Source organism: Haematobia irritans, chromosome 2 (assembly GCF_050003625.1).
Source record: "Haematobia irritans isolate KBUSLIRL chromosome 2, ASM5000362v1, whole genome shotgun sequence".
NCBI classification, from domain to species: Eukaryota; Metazoa; Arthropoda; class Insecta; order Diptera; family Muscidae; genus Haematobia; species Haematobia irritans.
In genome coordinates, this window is record NC_134398.1 from 216,319,123 (window position 1) to 216,345,011 (window position 25,889).

The 25,889-nt window shown below is 25.8% G+C and overlaps 1 protein-coding gene across 1 annotated transcript in view; it reads left to right on the plus strand.

Moving 5' to 3' along the window:
• The window catches only part of S (EGF receptor activation regulator Star), a 137,719-nt gene that overhangs the window by 54,505 nt on the left and 57,325 nt on the right, over positions 1–25,889 (plus strand). The window contains exon 3 of the mRNA XM_075297406.1: positions 22,534–23,904. Coding sequence (XP_075153521.1) covers positions 22,674–23,904 — 1,231 coding nt within the window. The 5' untranslated portion in view covers positions 22,534–22,673. The remainder of the gene's footprint in view (positions 1–22,533; positions 23,905–25,889) is intronic.

Here is a 25,889-nt window from a genome sequence, read left to right on the forward strand (position 1 = left end):
ACAAAATTTCATTTTTATAGGAAATTTCGAAACAATGTCACTTCCATAGGAAATTTTGCCAAAATTTCTCTTCTATAGGAAATTTTGTCAAAATTTCACTTCTATAGGAAATTTTGACAAAATTTCATTTCTATAGGAAATTTTCTGAAAATTTGCCAAAATTTCTCTTCTATAGGAAATTTTGTCAAAATTTCACTTCTACAGGAAATTTTGACAAAATTTCATTTCTATAGGAAATTTTCTGAAAATTTCATTTCTATAAGAAAATTTCTGAAAATTTCATTTTTATAGGAAAATTTCTGAAAATTTCGACAAAATTGCATTTCTATAAGAAATTTCAAAAAAAATTTCATTTTTAAAGGAAATTTCGACAAAATGTCACTTCCATAGAGAATTTTGACAAAATTTCATTTCTATAAGAAATTTTGTCAAAATTTCATTATCATAGGAAATTTAGTTGAAATTCCATTTCTATAGGAAATTTTGTCAAGATTTCAATTTTATAGGAAATTTAGAAAAAATTTTACCTCTACAGGAAATTTCGACAAAATGTCACTTGCATAGAGAATTTTGACAAAATTTCATTTCTATAAGAAATTTTGTCAAAATTTCCTATAAAAGTGAAAAATTTGACTTCTATAAAAAATTTTGTCAAAATTTCATTATTATAGGAAATTTAGTTAAAATTTCATTTCTATAGGAAATTTTGTCAAAATTTAATTTCTATAGGAAACTTTCTGAAAATTTTATTTCTATAGAAATTTTTTTGAAATTCAATTTCTATACGAAATTTTCTGAAAATTTCATTTCTATAGGAAATTTTCTTAACTTTTCATTTCTTTAAGAAATTTTCTTAAATTTTCATTTCTATAGAAAATTTTGTATAAATTTCGTTCCTTTATGAAATATTTACAAAATTTCATTTCTATAGGATATTTTCTCAAAATTTCGTTCCTATATGGAATTTTCTCAAAATTTCATTCCTATATGGAATTTTCTCAAAATTTCATTTCTATTTTATATGAAATTTTCTGAACATTTGATTTCTGTAGGAAATTTTTTCAAAATTTCAATTTTATAGGAAATTTTCCAAAATTTATTTTCTGTAGGAAATTTTGTCAAAATTTTATTTCAAAAGAAATTTTATCAAAATTTCATTTCATTGGAAATTTTGTCAAAATTTCATTTCTCTATGAAATTTTCTGAAAATTTAATTTCTATAGAAAATTTTCTAAAAGTTTTATTTCTATAGCAAATTTTCTCAAAATTTCATTTCTATAGAAAATTTTCTTAAAATTTAATTTCTATAGGAAATTTTCTTAAAATATATGCAATTTTCTGAAAATTTAATTTCTGTAGGAAATTTTGTCAAAATTTCTCAAATTTCATTTCTAAGGGTAATTTTCTGAAAATTTCATTTCTATAGGAAATAATTTCAAAATTTTATTTTTATAGAAATTTTTCTCAAAATGTTACTTCTTTATAAAAATTTTTGCAACATTTCATTTCTATAGGAAATTTTCTAAAAATTTCATTTTTTAGGAACTTTCTATTTTCTGAAAATTTAATTTCTGTGGGAAATTTTCTAAAAATTTCATTTCTATATGAAATTTTCTCAATATTTTATTTTTATATGAAAATTCGATTTCTGTAGGAAGTTTTCTCAAAATTTTACTTCTATAGGTAATTTACTGAAATGTCATTTCTAAGGGAAATTTTCTAAAAATTTCATTTCTAAGAAAATTTTCTCAAAATTTAATTTCTAAGAAATTTTTCTCAAAATTTCATATCTGCAGTAAATTTTCTTTAAATATAATTTCTATAGGCAATTTTCTCAAATTTCATTTCAAAGGGAAATTTTCTGAAAATTTGATTTCTATGGGAAATTTCGTCAAGATTTTATTTCCATCGTTTTTGTCTACTCTCCAATATTTCTCTGGCACCAATGTCTGGCATTATAATTCACTTAATCAGCATTGTCATAAGATAATACGATCCTGCCCATGACATTGCTCTAGGCCAAAACTATAAATCCATAAAATCCCATAGCCAGGGAATTAGTGGCAAATAAGACATAGTCGTCATAGTTGTAGTAGGAGTGGCACTTACACTGTTGATATGATGAAGATTCGTTTGTAAGGGATTACCAAAAAAACAAAACAACAACAAAACGAGTTTGCTTTTGGGCTATTTTTCATTTTTTTCCATTTCATTGGGCTACATTACTTTAAGTTTTCTTACATTTTTGTTTTTGGTGTTTTTGGAGGAGTAGGTACGGTATTTACGGAAATGTTAATTTATTTTCCTACTTCCAAAGCGGAGATAAGTAGCTAAGGTTTGTCGTGTCTATTCATCACCATTATACTCAACACGCAGCCACAATGTTGATGATGATGATGATGTTGGCCTGTTCTTCTATATGTCTCTGTCTAGCCATGGTTCTTTTGTTGACAAACGATCATCATTTATTTTATTTTGAGAAGGAAACAACAAACAAGTTTCTTCTCAGGTGTCATTTGTTAGATGAAGGTGAAAAATAGTAAATTGAGATTAAGTAGACATGGACGGACGGATAGAAAAATCCATAATATGTGGAGGAGGAGGAACTAGAAGAAGATGTTATTGTAATGTAATTTTGTTTTATTTTTAGGGTAGAGGTAATTTTGAAAACTTTTCTATAGAAATTAAATTTTGGTAAAATATTCATATAGAAATAAAATTTTCGGAATATTTCATTGAAATTAAATTTTCACAAAATTTCCTATAGAAATGAAATTTTCAGAAATTTTCCTATAGCAATGAAATTTTGAGAAAATTTTCTATAGACATAAAATTGTCAGAAAATTTCCTATAGAAATAAAACGTTCAGAAAATTTCTTATAGAAATGAAAATTTGAGAACATTTTCTATAGACGTAAAATTTTCAGAAAATTTCCTATAGAAATGAAATTTTCAGAAAATTTTTTTATAGAAATGAACATTTGAGAAAAATTTCTATAGACATAATAAATTTCCTATAGAAACGAAATTTTCAGAAAATTTCCTATAGAAATGAAATTTTGAGAAAACTTTCTATAAAAATTAAATTTTTTAGAAAATTTTTGTACAAAAATGAATTTTTGAGAAAATTTGTTAAAAACATAAAATGTTCCTCTACAAAAGTAATGGTCAGTATCCATGGAGCGAAACACATTCATTAGTCGTGTGTACATCATGATTGAATGACTTACACTTGTGGTTCAGTGAAATTATGAAATATGCTAGCTAGTTGTTAGTAGTTATGGAACAACTTGTTCCATAGAGCACTTGTCCCAAAATAAAAAAAGAGGCCACTCAAAAACAAGTAGTTACAAATTTTTAATACTTCACGCCCCGTTGAATACAAGTAGAAGTAGTAGTAGAAGTAAGAGTAGTGATGATGGCCGCATCCTAAAAAAGGGACTTAAAAAGACACCCCCATTTGACACAACAACCCTGAAAATGCTATTTACATTTGTGTGAGAGCAGTTGTATTTCCAAAAATGCATTGAAATAACTTCAAAATGCAATGGCAAGTGTAAGAGTGAGTAAATTTGTGTATGTTGAAAAGAGAGGGCAAATCAGCAACATCTGTCGTCGTTTTCCAAAATATAACGATTTATTTCCAAAATAATTGTTTTTCTCGAGAAAAATATTTGTAGGAAAATTTCGTTAACTAGATTTATTAGAACAACAGGGGAGAAATGTACACAACTTGTTGTTGGGAGAATGTAAGTGGGTTTTGCATGTATTGGTATGTCCATTAACATCTCCCATGACCTTAAAGGATTTTCAAACAAGTGATCTCTGCATCTCGCTCTCTCTCTCTGTTATTCATTTAGATATCTATGTGAGTAGAGAAATGATATTTACATTGCTCTCTTGATTTCTTTCATTACAGTCTATTGGTTTGTTGTTTATGAATAGTAGTGCCGCAGGTCTTTTGAGTCTGACATGTGTCGGAATTAATTTATCGGATTAGTTTCGATCACGTGTTAATAATTTACAAAAGAAAAATCTCATCTTATTGACAATGTTCAAATGTAATTCGAATATTCGGGAATATTCTGAGAAATTCTTAAGGCAAGAAAAGTAACAAAATCGAAATGGTATGCTAGAGAGGAAATTTTTAAAGAATTCTACTCAAATATTTAAATCGTAACGATAAACTGGTGGATGGAAATATTCAAGATAATACGCGATAAGTGGAAATTCGAATTTTGTATTAGTCTACAATGTGAATTAAAAAATTAAAAATATCTTAAATGTCAAATGATATTTAATTTAAGTGAGAAAAGTGTGAGAGAGAGAGCGAGAATTGAATTTGGCTAATGTTGGGTGTATAATCATCAATAAAATTCCACTAAAAACAAATCTTAACAATAAATTAAAATGGCTTTGAAATTTCGATTTGTGAAAATATTTTGTTTGTGTGCGAATTAAGTTTGAATTAATCTAATTACAACTTTCTCTCCCATTCGTTGAAATGTTACTTCTTGTGAATGATTTAACCCTAGACGAAGGATGACTTCGTCAAAATGACGACCCATAATTTAATTTTCGATATTAAATGCATTTTTAGTAGATTGGGAAATGAATAATTTAAGTTATACCGATTCAACCATTTTATGAATTTTTGTTTTATATTAATTAAAAACAAATTGAATAAGAAAATAAACTCAATTTTAGTTCTCATTTTTGCGCACGATGCAAATTATATCGTCTTCAAAAAAGCCATAGTCAAAATGACGAAGGATGACGTTAGTGTACGAAAAATAAGTATGACTTTCCAGGGTTAAAATTACTTACTTAAAATTACAAATTTCCTTCGCAATTTATGCTGCATACCTTCAGGCGCCGACATTAAAGTATGAAATTTTACAGTGTTCATAATTCTGTTAGTGCAAATAAAAAAATCCATAATCTTAATTGGTGCCGATATAAATGGATTATTAAAAAAATAATCACATGAAAAAAGGAATAATTTAAAAATTGCGCAAACTTAAAAAAACATCACACAACAATATAAAAAGTAAGCCGTAAAAAAATTACAAAAATAAGCGAAAAATGTGAAAAATGGGTCTTTTCCTCCCATAAAGTGAAAATTAGTATATTTTTTTGTATAAAAATATTGTGAAATCAGTTTTTCCAATTAGATCTGAATTTAAATTAGCAAACACACAATATATTAATAAAATAAAATAAAATTAAAATTATATTGTCATTCCTCAACCCCCCATATTGTGCAACATTTTCTGGCATTTCATTTATCACCAACATAAAAAAAAAATTACCAGACCAATTTGCTGCTTTTGGATTGGAGGCAATAAAATTGCTGTGACTTAAACAAACAGACTAAATTCCTAGGGACAATGGAAAAGTGGTTGCACACTGTGTATAAATTACAATTTACAGACAATTTAATAGTTAAGAGGAGACGACAATATAATGGAACAAAAATCACTTGGAGTCCTTATTTGCTAAGGAGACGCAAAAGCACAACAAAAATTTTCCACAATCATAGAAACATTATCAACATGGGAGTGGTTAGTGGTTAGGGGTCCATAGAAAAATTTTCACAAATGTCCTGGAGAGTGTATTTATTTATTTTGTTTGTTGTTGTTATAAGGGACAATATATAGCTGATTACAAAAACAAAAACCTTTAAGATGATGGGGAGAAAAGTGAAAGAGTGAAAGGATGAAGAACAGGATCTCTTGCCATAACTTTGAACATTAAACCCAAACAAATTACCACACAAAACAATGCTCAGAATAAAGAAAATGAGAAAAGTCATGATTTTAATAGCCAACAATATTATTATTTTCCTTTAGTAATAAATCACAGTGGCATTGTAGGGAAACACTTCCACTTCCACTCTACTCTGTGTGTGATTTTACGGATCACAAGTTCGGAAAAAAAAATGTTTTGTAGAGTGGCGGCATATTGTAAGGAATTTTCGTTTTATGGACTAAACCTTCCATTGCCCTTCCATTTTAATGCATTTTCCCCAAAAGGAGAAACTATGGGAGCACGTGTTGATGGTATCCCGTTATGAACTCCAGTCATGCTAATGAATTTTTTTTGGTTTTGTTCTGTGTCACAATCCAAGCGAAAAAGAATTCTAAACGCAATTTCCATATTATGCCAATGAATGAATGGGAAAATTTGCATAACCCAGAGATAAGAAGCTAAAAGTTTCATTTGTTGTGAAAGTAAAAGGGGTGGAGAAACTACTGGTGATTAGCCGATCAGCCGAATATACCAATGAAAGACAATTGAAAAAAACCGAATATTAAAATAGAGCCAACGAAAAAATTTCAAAAATACAAAGAAGTTTTTAAATTACAAAACAAAAAACATATGAGGTTTAGTTTATTTTTATTTTTAATTTAAATGGAAATATATAAGTTTAGTTTTAAATAATTATTTTCTAAGTTTATATAAAAAATTAAATACATATGTTTCAAATAATATAATCAAATTTAAAATTAAAGTAAAATTAATAATAAAATTAAATTTAAATTTATTTGTTTTTTAAATTAAAACTTAAATTTTAAATTTAATTTTAATATTAATTTTACTTTAATTTTAAAATTGAATTTTTTATTTTAAAAAATTCAAATTTAAAGTAAAATTAATATTAATGTTAAATTTCAATTTTTTTTAAATTAAAATTTTAAATTTAATTTTTTTTTAATTAAAATTTCAAATTTAAATTTTTTTAATTAAAATTTTAAATTTAAATTTAATTTTGAATTTAATTTTAATATTAATTTTATTTTAATTTTTATTTTTACTTTTACATTTATTTTAAATTTGATTTTTTATTTTAAATATATTTAATTTTTTATATAAATGTAGAAAATATTTATTTATAAATGAATTTGTATATTTAAGAAGATATGTTTTTCAATTACAAAACAAAAGTAAGAAATAAGTAAATAAATAAAAAGACAAATATTATAATTTAAGGTTAAATTGTAAAAAAAATATTTTAATTTTAATTTTGTTTAGTTTATAAATATTTTATACCTTGTATGAAATGAACTATACTAACTAAAATAAAATATATATTAATTAATAATTTATTTTAATTTTAATTTTGATTTTAATTTTTTTTTAATATTTTATTTTTATATGAAATTAACTAAATATGCAAATATATTTAAAAGATAAAAAAATAGATTAATTTATTTTTTGTTTTAGTATTTTTTTATGTTAAAAATATTTTATATTTTAGTTTATAAATATTTTATACCTTGTATGAAATGAACTATACTAATTAAAATAAAATATATATTAATTAATAATTTATTTTGATTTTAATGTTTGTATTTTAAAAATATTTTATTTTTATATGAAATTAACTAAATATACAAATATATTTAAAATATAAAAAAATAAAAAAACAAAAGTAGATGTTAAATTCGTTTGTCGTAGATTAATTTATTATTTTTTTTTTTTAGTTTTTTTATGTTAAAAATATTTTATATGAAATTTTATTACCAAATAAATAATAAAAAAATTAAAATAAAATAAATAAAATTAAAATAAAAAATAATAAAATTAAAATATTAAAATATTTTTGGTATGTAATTTAATGGAGTGTATTTTTTTAGTGTTGTATGTAATGAAGGAAATTTATTTCTTTTATAAAAAAAATAATCAACTTTAAAATATATACTAATATATTGAAGTTAATCTTTTATATATATTTTTTTATTTTAAAAATCTTTTATAATTACATTTTTTTTATTTTTAAAATTTAATTTTTAATTTGCTTTAATTTATTTCAACAAAAACCGAATACGAATCCCCTCATTATTGTAACCCTAAGTTAAGTAATCTTTGGACCTTTACTACTCCAATAAACCTTTTTCATATGTTTTGCAAAGCTTTCGCAAGGGATGACTTGGCTGTAGTAATTCATTAACTACAATAAAAGTTACGAGCCACACAAATTCCAGGGAAATAAACTGCAATCGTGTTAATTTTCTCAAAAATTAGTTTCTTTGAGTCTTTCTTAATGACATCAGACGTAGTATGGAGTTGGTGATTATGTGAGTTAGTTTGGTTATCTTGTAGCACATGTCTGCCTTAAGGTGCCGCATTTTTTTTTTTTTGTTTTTAGGAAGAAATAATAAATTCATTCCATAGGGAAAAAAATTAAAACGATAAAATTTGGCCACACAGGTGGGAGTTTTGTTGTTCTTACTTTTATTTCTTTTTTTCCCATTCCAAAGGCCATGGGCCATGGCTATATAACATAAAAAAATGCCTTACAGTGTTAAGATCTTCAATGGCCCAGCAGTGTTAAGATCTCACTCACACGGTGCCGTTGTGTTTTCTTTTTTTCGAAGTTCCTTTAGTATGCCGTTGATTGGTTCTACCGGCCAACATATGGATGGTAACAGCCGTCATCACTTTAGGTTTATAACCAGTTTATATCATTAACAAGGACACCACAATATTCCAAATGGACATTTGGAAAGATGAGAGAAAAAAATAAGGCCAAAACACCATCACCTTGTTGTTATTGAATTTTGCGCTCGCCATCTCTCTTAATAAAAATTTGTTTCTTTAAATAAGTGACTAGGGCATAGCATAGCTTAGAAAAAAATATTCAAAATATTTTATGACCATAAGTTGTGGAAATAGTTTATACAACATATCAGCTAAGAAACAATGAACTGTTATTGTTTTTTAACATATAATTCATTTAACATATGGGCACGAGGATATGAAAGGACTTGTTTTGGTATACATTTAAATTGATCCCTATTTTTACTTCCCCATGTTCATAAGTCCATCCTTACGATTAAGGTTATTTTACAGTCTTCCTTCTTCTGTAAAGAAAGAATACCATATTGAGAATTGTATCTTAATTTCTTGCCAGAATGTAATGCTTCAGCATAAAAATTGTGTTCGTTATTTTTTTTTTCAAAGAATAAAAACTAAAAAGTTTTGTTGCCCGTTTTACGAAAACAAAAAAGAAATACTTATAAATATAATGTAATAGGTCAATATAACTTATCATCTTAATTAACTCACTTCTTATTTCAGGTAGACATATATTTTGCACTTGTACATTTATGTTAACAAATTTCTAATGTTAAATTGCATTTACCAGAGATTATTTATGTTAAATATTCCTTAGAATGTTAAATTGTCATTGTGATGCTAGCAAACATTTACAAGAGCAAAAGCATTAACTCTCTTGCTCTTATTAGCATTATGTTGAATCACTTCGCTCGTAAATTGAATTGACTTTGAATTGTATATGATACAAATGATAACTGTTCGTTTCTTGCTCTCAATTTTATTTCTAATATATCTCTCTCAAATACTCATCCTCTCAAAATGTTTAACCAATGACTATGCAAGATGAATTAAATATTCTGGATTCAATTTGAAGGCATTAGAAAGAGATTCCCAAGATGAACGCTAATAATATATAAAATTGAATAAGTATAAATTAAAAACAAAACTTCTAAGGTGAAACCCTCTAACTGGAGGGACATAACAGATATCAGAAATGACAACTGTCATATTTTCCCTATAAAAGCTTCTTTCTTCACCTTTCAATATTGAGTACATCATTCAGTTTATAAGTTTAATTAGATATGAGCAAGTTTTATTTTTTTTTTAGTATACGCTTAAGTCTTTAACTAAGTTATCTTTCTTCATGTTTTTGTTTCTGGGTTTCATTGGCCCTGACTTTGTTTAGTATTCCTATATTGTGTTATATTTAACGCATTCGATCATTAACCGCAAAACATTGCCTAGGAATGTTTTTGGTTTAACATTTTTTATCTCTCCGCGCTCTACGCCCTCCTGCCTAACCGATCTCTGTTACGTTTTGTTTTTCTTCTATATTTCATTCATGGAATTTAGCTCCAGAACTCTTGCTGCATGCGTTTGGATCTTAATGTATTGGAATTGCATTGTAGATTTACAATTCTTTAGCTAGCGGTGTGGCACATTGGGTTAGTGGGGAGTATATTAAAATAATTTTTATTTTATATTATTTATAAATCTACATTTTGTAGAATAGATTTACTTAAGTTTTAAAAATTTTAGGAATATTTTCTATATAATTTCTGATTACAGGTAGATATTTTTGGCGATTTTATTTTTGATCAAATCTTGTCAAAACTTACAGCCTGTTTCTGTACGAGCTCTATCGATCGACTGAAATGCATAGAAACAACTGATTTTTGGTTATAAAGTCAGCTGTTTGTTTCCATTTTAGTCGATCGACAGAACCAGGCTGTTAGATAGAAACATTTTCAGCATTGATTTGATACAATTCCATATTTAAAAGTAATTGATTCAAAAAAAGTAACGTGGGAAAAGTCTGATTTTTAGCTTGAAAACGGAGCTAAGTACTAAGTTCTTAAGACAGAATATCAGCAAACGTCTTCAAAATATAGACCACAATAGCCACCACATCTTCTTATGGCTTTATATTATATTTTTCTTTTCAAGTTTGCCTTCTGAGTTTTTTGTTTTTATTATCATTTATTTGGAAGTAAAGTTATAGGAAAAGTTTACATTGACTTCTAAATGCTAATCTCTGATTTCTTAACATTTATGTAAATGAAATTGCATCAGAAGAGATGCATATGTTACTAAAAATATCAATATCCAAATGCAAACAGTGCTATAATGAGCATAATTGTCATGTTAACCAATAAAATTTCAAAACCACAACGCAATGTTATTCTGGGAGAACATATCATGCACATAAAATAAGATATCTCTCAATGAGACAGGAATAAGAGTGAGATGCATAAAGCTATTAATGTGTTAGGGAGATAACTAATTGAATAACGAGAACAACATTTACTATACTGCATAAACTAACATAAATACATTATAACAGTTAATAGAAGCTTAACATGAATTATAATGCAAATAAATATATAATGTCAATAAAATGAGATATATGTACATTCAATGGGAGAGTAAGAATGAGTTAATAGAAAGCTTAACATGAATTATAATGCAAATAAATATATAATGCCAATAAAATGAGATATATGTACATTCAATGGGAGAGTAAGAATGAGATGCATAAAGCTATCAATGTCTTACGGCCATTTTCATGTAGCTCCGTTAGGCTTTAACTCCCAGTTAACAGGAAGTAAATTGCAAATATATTCTCTCCGGTTAACTTTTACTGAAAATAATTTCAGCGGTTAATGTCCTAACTGTCATATGAAATATATAGGCAAGATGACAGATATGTCGATAGTACGGTTTAAAATTAAACTAACGGAGCTTCATGAAAATGGGGGTTAGAGTGATAACTAATTGAGTATCGAGAACAATGATAGTAACATTTACTATGCTGCTAAAACTAGCATAAATACATTATTTTAAAAAATTAAAAATGTAGCATTAAAACGATTTTAATTTTTAATTTTATTTTAATTGAAAATAATTTTGCTTCAATGCTCAATGCACTGTATTTTACTCGAATCTAGGCTTGTAAAAAGCTTACAAAACCATCATCTCTTCACCACTTCATTTCTTCCCCAGTCGAAGGTAACTAAAAAGTAAAGTCCTATTAAGAATTGGTACTGTTGATGGTGGTTATATACCATGGAATAACAATTGTTGTCGCCGTTGTTAATCGTCATCATTTCATTTTATATCATTGGATTGTTGCACATATTTTTGTTTTGTAATTCTTGGAAAATTTTTCTTGAAAGCAAAAAAACTTGGTTAACTTGGTAAACTTAAAGAATGTGCCATGTGTCTGTGGATGGAAAGAGGTAGGAAAACTAGCGTTGTAAAGCCACTGGTGATGCTACCTATCTTACATTGCTTATTATCCATTCATTCATGCCACAAAGAACTTAGCCAGCCAAGATGTGTGTGGCAGACAAAAATCTCACTAGGAAAAACATCAACTAAACAGCTGTACACAAAAAAATTCTTTACATTACAATTCCATAAAACTTGTCTTTGTTGAACTTTTTTGTTTTGCTACTCGTGCTGCAGAGGTAACTTATTCTAAAAGAGGAATGCTGAACAGTTGCTACATTGGTTAGTTACGTTTGTTTAACCCAATAAACCTATTTGGGAATTGTTTTTCTTTCTGTAGGAAATTTTGTCAAAATTTTCTTCCTATAGGAAATTTTGTCAAAATATTCATTCTATAGGAAATTTTGTCAAAATTTTCATTCTATAGGAAATTTTGTCAAAATTTTCTTTTTATAGGAAATTTTGTCTAAATTTTCTTTCTATAGGAAATTTTGTCCAAATTTTCTTTTTATAGGAAATTTTGTGAAAAATTTCATTCTATAGGAAATTTTGTGAAAAATTTCTTTCTATAGAAAATATTGCAAAAAATTTCTTCCTATAGAAAATTTTGTCAAAATTTTCCTCGTATAGAATATTTTGCAAAAAATTTCTTTCTATAGAAAATTTTACAAAAATTTTCATTCTATAGAAAATTTTACAAAAATTTTCTTTTTATTTAAAATGATTTTCTTTAACGTGTTTTGTTCGCTGGGTTACACATTGAATATAGTTTGAAGCATCTCCATTCCATCATAGCCAGTACCTTACAGCAATAAGAGCATCTACGCTGTTAACAATCACCTTTAGACAAACAATGACGAAAATAAAGTGGGTGCAAATAATCCATCCATTTATAATAGGTATTTTGCCAGTCAGCGTCATTGTTGATTTTTTGGGGCAGCGTGTTAAGACCTCAATAAATTCATTATTAATAGCAAATAATTAACACTTTAAGCAGAGCATAGGCAAATTAGATGCAATGATTATATAAGAACTGTTATGGACAACCTTTGCGCTCAGCAATAATACCCCGTAATCATCTGAATTAACTCTAATGATTGTTATAGGCCTTTATTGGAATGACACTCTGATATCCACTTGAAATACTTATCGCTCATGCTGAGCTGTAACAATAGGAGTTTTGGAATTTGAATACAACAAAATGTGTACGTAATATAAAAATGTGTGCTTCTAAAATATTCTATAGAAATAAAATTTTGATAAACATTTCTATAGAAATAAAATTTTGATAAACTTTTCTATAGAAATAAAATTTTGAAAAAAATTTCTATAGAAATAAAATTTTGAAAAAATTTGGGGAATTTTTTTATAGAAATAAAATTTTGGGAAATTTTTTATAGAAATAAAATATTCACAATATTTTCTATAGAAATAAAATTTAGACAAAATTTTCTATAGAAATAAAATGTTGATAAAATTTTCTATAAAATTAAAATTTTATAAATTTTAAAAAATGTTCACAACATTTTCTATAGAAATAAAATTTTGACAAAATTTTCCATAGAAATAAAATGTTGACAAAATTTTCTATAGAAATAAAATGTTGACAAAATTTTTTATAGAAATAAAATGTTCACAACATTTTCTATAGAAATAAAATTTTGACAAAATTTTCTATAGAAATAAAATTTTAACAAAATTTTCTACAGAAATAAAATTTTGACAACATTTTCTATAGTAATAAATTTTTAATAAAATTTTCTATAGAAATAAAATTTTGACAAATATTTCTATGGAACTAAAATTTGGAAAAAAATTTCTATGGAATTAAATTTTTGATAAAATTTTCTGTAGAAATAAAATTTTTACAAAAATTTTCTTTGGAAATAAAATGTTGACAAAATTTTCTATAGAACTGCCTGAATTTATTCTGATAATTAGTTCATAGCTTTGCTGCAAGTAGAGGATGCTGATGAGGAATGTGGTAATTCCGGAACGTGTGTCCATCCAACCATCTGGCTTTGCCCAAATAAATTTGACAAACATTCTTTTCCTCTGTTGGTTAAGCTACACTTGTAGTTTTGTCAATGCATGGTTTTAAGCTGAAATAAAAAAAAAAAAAAAAAAACAACAACAACAATGATTAAAGAAAAAAACTAACAATAACAAAACAAAACGAAAGAAATAAAATTTTCTATAGAAATAAAATTTCGACAACATTTTCTATAGTAATACCATTTTCACAAAATGTCCTATAGAAATAAAATGTTTAATAAAATTTTCTATAGAAATAAAATGTTGACAAAATTTGCTGTAGAAATAATAATTATACAAAATTTTCAATAGAAATAAAATTTTGACAAAATTATATATTAATTATATAGAAATAAAATTTTGACAACATTTTCTATAGTAATACAATTTTCACAGAATTTTCTATAGAAATAAAATTTTTAATAAAATTTTCTATGGAAATAAAATTTTGACAAAATTTTTATAGAAATAATTTTTTACAAAAATTTTCTTTAGAAATAAAATGTTGACAAAATTTTCTATAGAAATAAAATGTTTAATAAAATTTTCTATAGAAATAAAATGTTGACAAAATTTGCTGTAGAAATAATAATTATCCAAAATTTTCTATAGAAATAAAATTTTTACAAAATTTTCTATAGAAATAATTTTTTTTTTACAAAATTGTCTATAGAAGTAAAATTTTTACAAAATTTTCTATAGAAATATAATTATGACAAAACTATTGAAATAAAATTTGGACAAAATTTTCTATAGAAATAAAATTTTGACAAAATTTGCTGTAGAAATAATTATTATAAAATTTTTCTATAGAAATAAATTTTTTAAAAAATTTTCTATAGAAATATAATTTCGACAAAACTATTGAAATAAAATTTGTACAAAATTTTCTATAGAAATAAAATTTTGACAAAATTTGCTGTAGAAATAATTATTATAAAAATTTTCTATAGAAATAAAATTGTTACAAAATTTTCTATAGAAATATAATTTCGACAAAACTATTGAAATAAAATTTGGACAAAATTTTCTATAGAAATAAAATTTTGACAAAATTTGCTATAGAAATAATAATTATAAAAATTTTCTATAGAAATAAAATTTTTACAAAAATTGTCTTTAGAAATAAAATGTTGAATGTTCTATAGAAATAAAATTTTTACAAAAATTTTCTTTAGAAATAAAATGTTGACAAAATTTACTGTAAAAATAATAATTATACAAAATTTTCTTTAGAAATAAAATTTTTATAAAATTTTCTATAGAAATAAAATGTTGACAAAATTTTCTATGAAAATAAAATTTTTAATAAAATTATAGAATTATAGAAATAAAATGTTTACTAAAATTTTCTTTAGAAATAAAATGTTGACAAAATTTTCTATACAAATAAAATTTGAAAAAATTGTCTGAAGAAATAAATTGTTAAGATTTTTTTTTTATAAAAACAACATTTGGATTTTCATTTTTCCCCTATAAACATCTCACAGGAAATCAGTAAATTATTTTTTCTTATAGTATCTTCGATAATGATAATTTTGCACTCTCTTATAAGTTTTTTCTTTAAAGCTTTTACTATAAATTTCAATAAATGATATGAAATGATTCTCATACCATTTATTAGGCTTAAAAATAATGGCGGCAGTGATTCGTCTTTTTGCCTTCTTTACCATTATCATCATTGGTACCAGCACCTTTTTTCGTTTTTCTGAATTGCTGGTTGCAAGTAAATAATCATGGAAAATCATTACCACCACATACTAGACGGCACAGTCAGCAAAGTAGCAGCACTCTATTTAAGAGTTTCACAATTGACTGTGGGAATATTATTACCCATCAGGGCAATCACGGCATCAGCTAGAGCTTGATGGCGGTGTTGTTCATTCATCCAAAAATAATCAAAAGCATAAAGAATGGAACCGAATCTCATGATCGCATAAAATGCGTAAAACCAAGGTGGAAGTGAAAGAAAAAGTGATGGCACATAAGAAAAACTCTTAAATACAATTCATTGTGAATAAGTTTTATTTAACAAAAGCGTTAATTGCAATTCGAAAGTGTTGAAAATTTTAATATGGTTCCTCTATTCACCTTGTGGCTATTTTGTTTTTGAGATTTGTTTCATTGCAAGTTGTTTTTTTGGGGGGAATTTAATTTTCAGTTACCAAAATATTTAGATCATGAAATTTGTGCTAAATAATATTGAATGAAAAATTATTGCTTTAAATATTATTATTGTGAAAATGCTTTAATTTTATGAAATAAACGTAAATTAAAGATATTATTTCTTCATATTAAATGCATTTAGTATAATTTTTCCAAAAATATCAGAAATTTATATAGAAAAAATCAAATCATAAATCAAACAAAGGTCCTTCGAGCTCATAAACCCTTGGCCACGAAAATTTGTCGATGTTTGTAAATTTGAATTTAAGTTCTGTTGGCATGCTCTTTATAATATCTAATGAAAATATGTAGATTATGTATATTGTGCTTAATAATGTTTTATATGTATATAGAATATCGTACAATAAAGAAAATGGTCCTTCGAGCTCGTTTGCTTGTCAACTCACAGTCATCCCAACTGTCTACATTTAAATTAAATTTTGGTATGCCTTTTATAAAATCTTAATAAATCTGAATATCATGAATATTGTGCTAAAAAAATGTTCTACAGAGAAAAACAGAAAATCGAAAAATGGTCCTTCGAGCTGTTCTTGCTTTTCCTTAACCCATTACCAACCAAAATTTCAAGTATTCAAATGTCAATTAAAGTTAGTTTAAAATGCCCTTTATAACTAATGATGATAAAAATAGATCCTGAAGATTGTGGCTTAATAATCTTATATATAGAAAAATATACAAAAAAAAAAAATTATAAAAAAATTGGTCCTTCGACCTCTCCTTGTTTCTCCTCAAACCATAGTCATTCCAAATTTCCTATGTGTGTAAATTTAAATTAACGATCTCTTGGCAAGTTCTTTATAATCTTCGTTGGGAATTTCAGCAATTATAAGTGAATCTCACAACGTCAACATGCCATAAGAAATAATTGGAATTCTTTGGAAAGGAATGTTCCAACACAAACCATTTCTTGTTTTAGCCATTTAAGGTATTAATTAACAATTCATAAATTGCCAAAACAACAAAATGTAATGAATATCCTTTGCAAAACTATACATTTATGCCTTAGGGCCAAGGGCAATAGGTTTTGGCCAGAAGATAAATATTGGGTATATGCAGAGCTTGCTTTAAACTCCATGCCGCCTTTTTGAAGTTTTGTTGGTCAATCTGGTCGTTCTCTGTGCTATAGAAAAATGCCTTAACTCCTTCAGCTTTGTTTGGCATCGAACAAAACAATTCTCCATAATTCACTAAGCGCATTTCAAAATCATCATTGGAACAAACCCATTTATATGCAGAAAAAGATTTATAAAAATCACATTTGTTTTTTTTTCTGTGTTATGCCGATTATTTTGTCCACACAAAAGTACCTTAGTTTTGAGATATTCGAAATCTTAAAAAAAAAAACAGATATGAAGAAGTAAAATTAAGAACGAAACATCTGCTGCTATTCTTTAAGAAATGTTTTTCGTCTGGATGTGTTACCACTTGCTGCATACAACATTGCCACCAACAACTCCAAACAAAAACTACAGCACAGTGTTTCCATTTCATTACATTTCGATTTTTTTAATACAATTTTATTTTGAAAATGAATTAAATAAAAATTAATTTTTTAAAAATATAAAAAAAAGAAATCAAAAAACTATTTTGGTCCATAATTTCTGTCTATGGGCAAAAAATTTCATTCAAATTAAATAGAAAATTTCGACCAATTTTCTTTCTGCAGAAAATTTTGTCCGAATTTTCTTTATATAGAAAATTTCTTTCGAATTTTCTTCAACTAGCAAATGTAGTCCAAATTTTCTTTATATACAAAAATTAATCAAAATTTTCTTTTTATAGAAAATTTAGTTAAAATTTTCTTTATATAGAAAATTTTAATCCAAATTTTCTTTCTATAGAAAATTTTGTCCAAATTTTTTCTATAGAAAATTTTGTCCAAATTTTCTTTTTATAGATGATTTCGTCCAATTTTACTTTCTATAGAAAATTTCGTGCAAATTTTCTTTCTATAGAAAATTTCGTAAAATTTTTCTTTATATGGAACATTAGTTTTTCATTTTTTTCTTATATAGAAAAATTAGTTCCAATTTTCTTTTTATAGAAAATTTAAACCAAATTTTCTTTATATAGAAAATTTAGACCAAATTTTCTTTATATAGAAAATTTAGTCCAAATTTTCTTTATATAGAAAATTTATTCCAAATTGTCTTTCTATAGAAAATTTCGCCAAATTTTCTTTTATATAGAAAGTTTCTTTGAAAATTTCTTTATATAGAAAATTTAGTCCAAATTTTCTTTATATAGAAAATTGAGTTAAAATTTTCTTTATATAGAAAATTTTAATCCAAATTTTATTTCTATACAAAATTTTCCCCAAATTTTTTTTCTATAGAAAATTTCGTCCAAATTTTCTTTTTATAGATTATTTCGTCCAATTTTACTTTCTATAGAAAATTTCGTGCAAATTTTCTTTCTATAGAAAATTTCGTAAAATTTTTCTTTATATGGAAAATTTCAAATTTTCTTTTTATAGAAAATTTAGTTAAAATTTTCTTTATATAGAGAATTTTAATCCAAATTTTCTTTCTATACAAAATTTTGCCCAAATTTTCTTTTTATAAATTATTTCGTCCAATTTTACTTTCTATAGAAAATTTAGTCCAAATTTTCTTTATATGGAAAATTTCATTCAATTTTTCTTATATAGAAAATTTAGTTCCAATTTTCTTTATAGAGAAAATTTAGACCAAATTTTCTTTATATAGAAAATTTAGTCCAAATTTTCTTTATATAGAAAATGTTGTCCAAATTTTCTTTATATAGAAAATTTAGTCCAAATAGTCTTTCTATAGAAAATTTCGTTCAAATTTTCTTTATATTGAAAATTTCGTCCCAATTTTCTTTATATGGAAAATTTTGCCCAAATTTTCGTCAGGAGAAAATTTCTTTCTATAGAAAATTTCGACCAATTTATTCCAAATAGTCTTTCTGTAGAAAATTTTGTCCGAATTTTCTTTATATAGAAAATTTCTTTCGAATTTTCATCAACTAGAAAATTTAGTCCAAATTTTCTTTATATACAAAATTTAGTCCAAATTTTCTTTTTATAGAAAATTTAGTTCAAATTTTCTTTTTATAGAAAATTTAGTTCAAATTTTCTTTATATAGAAAATTTTATTCCAAATTTTGTTTTTATAGAAAATTTTGTCCAAATTCTTTTTCTATAGAAAATTTAGCTAAATTTTTTTCTAAAGAAAATGTCGTCCAAATTTTCTTTATATAGAAAATCGAGTCCAAATTTTCTTTATATAGAAAGTCGAGTCAAAACTTTCTTTATATAGACAATTTAGTCCAAATTTTCTTTCTATAGAAAATTTCGTCAAAATGTTCTTTTATATAGAAAGTTTCTTTGAAATTAATTTATTTTCTATCTATAGAAAATTTCGAGTCCAAATTTTCTTTATATAGAAAATTTTGTCCAAATTTTTTTTTTATAGAAAATTACGTGCAATTTTTCGTCAGTAGAAAATTTCTTTCTATAGAAAATTTCGACCATTTTTCTTTCTGTAGAAAAATTCTTTCAAATTTTCATCAACTAGAAAATTTAGTCCAAATTTTCTTTATATTCAAAATTTAGTCCAAATTTTCTTTATATAGTCAGTCAATTTAGTCCAAATTTTCTTTGTATAAAAAAATTTCGTCCAAATTTTCTTTTATATAGAAAGTTTATTTGAAATTATTTTATTTTATATCTATAGGAAATTTCGAGTCTAAATTTTCTTTATATAGAAAATTACGTGCAATTTTTCGTCAGTAGAAAATTTCTTTCTATAGAAAATTTTGACCAATTTTCTTTCTGTAGAAAATTTCTTTCGATTTTGCATCAACTAGACAATTTAGTTCAAATTTTCTTTATATACAAAATTTAGTCCAAATTTTCTTTATATAGAAAAACGAGTCCAAAATTTATTTATATAGTCAATTTAGTCCAAATTTTCTTTTATATAGGAAGTTTCTTTGAAGTTATTTTATTTTCTATCTATAGAAAATTTCGAGTCCAAATTTTCTTTATAAAATTACGTGCAATTTTTCATCAGCTCGTCCAATTTTCCATCTATTGGAAAGTTAGTCGAAAATTTCTTTCTATAGAAAATTTAGCCCACTTTTCCTCATATAAAAAATGTCGTCAATTTTTTTCATTCAAATGTTCTCCAAATTTTTTACCTATACAAAGTTTGCTCCAAATTTATTGCCTATAGAAAATTTGCTCCAAATCTTCTGTCTATAGAACATCCATTTCAAAATTTAGTTCAAATTATTTTTATATATATATATATAAAAATCGCCCAATTTTTCTTCTATAGAAAATTTTCTTCAAAATAAAGAAATTTGCTTCAAATTTTCTGTCCATAGAAATTTGTTCCAAATTTTCCGTCTATAGAAAATTTGGTCCAAAGTTTCAGCTTATAAAAAACCTTTGGTTCAAAATTTCTGTTTATAGAAAATTTTGACCAAATTTTGGTCCAATTTTTTCGTCTATAGAAAATTTCGTCCAAATTTTCTTCCTATAGAAAATTTGTTCCAAATTTCTCTTTTGCTCCAAATTTCTCTCTATAAGAAATTTGCTTCAAATTGTCCGTTTATAGAAAATTTGGCTCAAATTTTCCGTTATAAAAAATTTTGCTCAAATTTTCCGCCTATAGAATAAATATTTTGCCAAGAAAGAAAATTTGGATGAAATTTTCCATAGATTTTGAATGAATGAAAATGTTGAAGGTAATGTCTATAGCTTGCAAATTTGGACAAAATTTTCCATTGGACGAAAATTTGGACGAAATTTTCAATAGGAAGAAAATTTGGACCAAATTTTCTATAGACGACAAATTTGGACCAACATTTCTATAGAAAGAAAGTGTAGACCAAATTTTCTATAAGCTGAAAATTTGGTCCAAATTTTCTATAAGCAGAAATTTTTGAACCAACATTTCTATAGGAGAAAATTTGGTCCCTAATTTTCAGCTTATACAAAACTTGGTCTACACTTTCTTCTATAGAAATTTTGATCCAAATTTGGTCCAAATTTTCTTCCTATTGAAAATTTCGTCCAAATTTTCTTCCAATAGAAAATGTTGTCCAAATTTTCAATCTATAGACATTACCTTCAACATTTTCATTCATTCAAAATCTATGGAAATTTTCATCCTAATTTTCTTTCTTGGCAAAATTTTTATTTTTAGACAGTACCTTCAATATTTGAATTCTTTCTAAATCTATACAACGGTTTGTTCATTTTTTTTTTTTTATAGAAAAAGTCCGTACATTTTTTTTCTGTATAAATTCTTAAAAATTTTTCATTCAATCATTTTGTTCAATTTTTTCTATAGAAATTTTCGTAATTTTTGTTATAGAAAATTTCTTAAAAAATTTTTATAGAAAATTTCTGTCTATAGAAAGTTAGGTTCAAATTTTCTGTCTATGGAAATTTTGTCCAATATTCCTCTCTAGACTTTTTTTAATTTACAACATTTTATTAAAATTTTCTGTCTATAGGACATTTTATTAAATAATTTTTCTATTGATTTGTTTATTTCAAAAAAAATTTCATTTTATTCACACTGTGCCGCCCTCCTGCATCCTTGTTGTTTGTGTTTACCATCTATCATATCGTCATTGAAGTTATTTCAATACGTTTCGTATTGAAACTCTGATCTCTGAAATTAGAGTGTGGAGGTTTTTGTGTTATTCATTTGTTTTGAAGCCGTTGAACATAACAAACGTACCTTTTTTTTGTGTGTTGCTGGATGGAGTTTTTGTGTTCATTGTTGTCGAGAGAGCCCATCAACAATTTTATGAGATCAGTATTTTTGTGTTTGTTTTCGGGTTGGCGGCGATGGTGGTGGTATTGCAGTTTAATTTAAAGAAAAACCCAAGTTGTTTTGGTATATGGAGTGTCTACATAGGTCTGTATGTCTGTCCGTCATAGGTATGTCCATTTGTATTTTGTTTTGTTGTTCGTACTTGCCGCATAGTGTTCTTTACATATTCTCTCTCTCCCACTCACTCAGTCGCCTGTGCCTCTTTACTGTTAACCCTCTGTTGATATGCTCTCTTTGCATTGTGATCTCACTCTTCTTGGAGAATTGCCTCTTCTTGTATAGATTTTTGACAGGTGGTGCTTATTCCACACAAGATATGCAGCCAGCCATTCAGACATCCATCTAAGCCTCATCATTATCTTCATGATGGGTTTTTTTTCAAGTGGTTGCATTTCGTTATATCTTTGTCTGGGCATTGTACTTTAGATGAATGATTTTCTGTTTTTTTTTTTTCGGAGATTGTCGTTCCGTTTTAAATGACGGGAGATTTGTTTTCTAACGAATCAAAAAAATAAAACATTTTTTTTTTGGAAGCCAGATGACGTTAAGAGAAATCAAGCAGCAGCATCCTGCATACAAAGTTAATGAACTCTTGGGCCAACATATTGTAAGAAGGGATTTTGGAATATTTCAAAAAATATTTAAATTATTTTATTTAAAAATAAATTAATAAAAAATGTATTTTTTCTTTTATTTTTAGCTTGGCAGAAGACGGTTCCATAATAAACCCCCAGCCATCACAATGTTAATACAACAACGAATTTGTGCAACGACTTGATTAGAACTCCTAACGTGTAGGCGTTTACAAAAACCATAGAGATTGAAGTCAGCAAACGAATTATGTCTAAACTCCATGGATCCTCTGCAATATCGGCAGCGACAAAAGCTTTGGCGCCCGAGCAGCACCATCAACAGTCACAGCATAATTGCCAGCATTTGCAACGTTCCGATAGGGCAGCCAGTGAGAGCCCAAATAGTTCATCCCACACCACCACCACCACCACCCACCCACACAGACGGCATAGCTCTCTTAGTGGGAGAGTTTGTAACAGTAAATCCTTAGCAAAATCTGCTTCCATAACCGATTTAGCAAATAAATTAGAAAAATATGATACAATTACACTGCCCGATAGAGTTACCATGGTTACGACGGAGACGACGGCGGCGGCGACGACGACACCAACCACAACAACAAGAACCTCAACGAATAGTCCATCGACAACGAGTTGTAATCGAGCTGCTGCCTTAACTAGAGATTGTCCCATAGGGGATGAGGTGGATGGTGATGAGACGAGAAGGCGAAGATTACCTGCCACTTTGCGTAATTGCGAATTGAAGGCTGCTACCAAAGATTGTTTAGAATCAGCGCATAATGCTTCAAACGGCCGGCCCTCATTATCATACGATGAGTCCTCCGATCATTTACAGCATCGATTTAGTCGAACATCGGCTGCATTACCAACGAATGGTAATTCCTCATTTCCTCCAACATCACCATCATCATTATTATCAACATCAGCGGTATTAAGTGCGGTGCGGCAAGCGCAAACGCACAATCACAACGTTTCGTCCAGTCTGGATAATGGCTTTAGCGATTTGGGTTGTACAAGTGGGATGAGTAGTGTATTCAGTTCTCCATCTGCCAGTACAGTATCATCACCATTGTCAACGCCAACAAGACTTTCGCCCCAACTTCAGCATAAGCATCAGCAACAGCAATCAGCGTCGTCATGTTGCCAAAAGTCAATAGCATCCAATAAGAATTCCTGCTCCTTCGCCTCTTCCATAAATAATCACCCTTATCTACATGATCATGATCATTACCACCACCAGCATCATCATCAGCACCATCCAACACAGTCTAAGCTACAACAGCAACAGCAGCACAATAAACATCTTCATCATCATATAGCCGCATTATCTTCTAGTTCAGCGAACGGAAATAAAAACCTAAAGAAATTTGATCCGCGTCTGGGACCATCACCTTATCGTCAACTATTGCCAATAGCTTTATGTATTCTATCATTTGCGACAGTCTTCAGCATTTTAATTGTTTACATGGATACGACAGGTGAGTGTTAGATATGGATATTCTTTTTTGTTTTTAATGGAAATTAGATAGGATTTGTTTCAAAAATCCTTATATCCTTTTTTTATATCCTGGTATTGCATCATTTGGTTTTCTATGGTGCTAAAAACATTTGGAGATATTTTCGCCATTTGTTGAATTTTATGGATGCGGAAGTTTGTATAGGATCATTATATTATAGATCAATAGCGAAATTTAAATAAAGCCATAAGGACGATTTTGATATAGGATATAGATCACTCCAAGGATGGTCATGTGTTCTTCCTTATGACCAGGTGCTTTATACTTCTACATTTTATGTTTTAGAGGGAGGGCCAAATTTCAATCAATTTAAATAAAATTATTATAAATTTAAATTAAATTAAATTAGAAATGAAAAATTAATCGTTAAAAATTGAAAATTAAAAAATACAAATTAAAAATTAAAAAATTAAAAGTAACAATTAAAAAATAAAAATTAAAAAATAAAATTTAAAAATTAAAAACATTCAAATTAAAAAGTTTTGGAAAACAAAATTTTGACAACATTTTGTATAGAAATAAAATTTTCAGAAAATTTTCTATAGAAATAAAATTTTCAGATAAATTTCTATAGAAATAAAATTTTCATACAATTTTCTATAGAAATAAAATTTTCAGAAAATTTTCTACAGATATAAAATTTTCAGAAAATTTTCAGAAAAATTTTTATAGAAATAAAATTTTCAGAAAATTTTCTATAAAAACAAAATTTTCAGAAAATTTTCTATAGAAATAAAATTTTCAGAAAATTTTCTATAGAAACAAAATTTTCAGAAAATTTTCTATAGAAATAAAATTTTCACAAAATTTTTTATAGAAATAAAATTTTCAGAAAAATTTCTATAGAAATAAAAATTTCAGAAAAATGTCTATTGAAATAAAATTTTCATACAATTTTCTATAAAAATAAAGTTTTCAGAAAAATTTCTATAGAAATAAAATTTTCAGAAAAATTCTATAGAAATAAAATTTTCAGAAAATTTTCTAAAGAAATAAAATTGTCAGAAAATTTTCTATAGAAATAAAATTTTCAGAAAATTTTCTATAGAAATAAAATTTTCAGAAAATATTCTATAGAAAAAAAATTTTCAGAAAATTTCTATAGAAATAAAATTTTTAGAAAAATTTCTATAGAAATAAAATTATCAGAAAATATTCTATAGAAATAAAATTTTCTATAGAAATAACATTTGCAGAAAATTTTCTAAAAAAAAATAAAATTAAGAATTAAACATTAGAAATTAAAAAGTAAAATTAAATTAAATTAAATTACAATATGCTAACCATTGCATTACGGTGGCTAGGACAATCCTTAGCAAAGGGCCAAATTTCAATCAATTTAAATAAAATTATTATACATTTAAATTAAATTAAATTAGAAATGAAAAATTAATCGTTAAAAATTGAAAATTAAAAAATAGAAATTAAAAATTAAAAAATTAAAAGTAACAAGTAAAAAAATAAAATTTAAAAATTAAAAATTACAATTAAAAATTTTTAGAAAACAAAATTTTGACAACATTTTGTATAGAAATAAAATTTTCTATAGAAATAACATTTTCAGAAAATTTTCTATAGAAATAAAATTTTCAGAAAATTTTCTATAGAAATAAAATTTTCAGAAAATTTTCTACAGAAATAAAATTTTCAGAAAATTTTCTATAGAAATAACATTTTCATAAAATTTTCTATAGAAATAAACGTTTCAGAAAATTTTCTATAGAAACAACATTTTCAGAAAATTTTCTATAGAAATAAAATTTTCGGAAAATTTTCTATAGAAATACAATTTTCAGAAAATTTTCTATAGAAATACAATTTTTAGAAAATTTTCTATAGAAACAAAATTTTCAGAAAATTTTCTATAGAAATAAAATTTTCACAAAATTTTTTATAGAAATAAAATTTTCAGAAAATTTTCTATAGAAATTACATTTTTAGAAAAT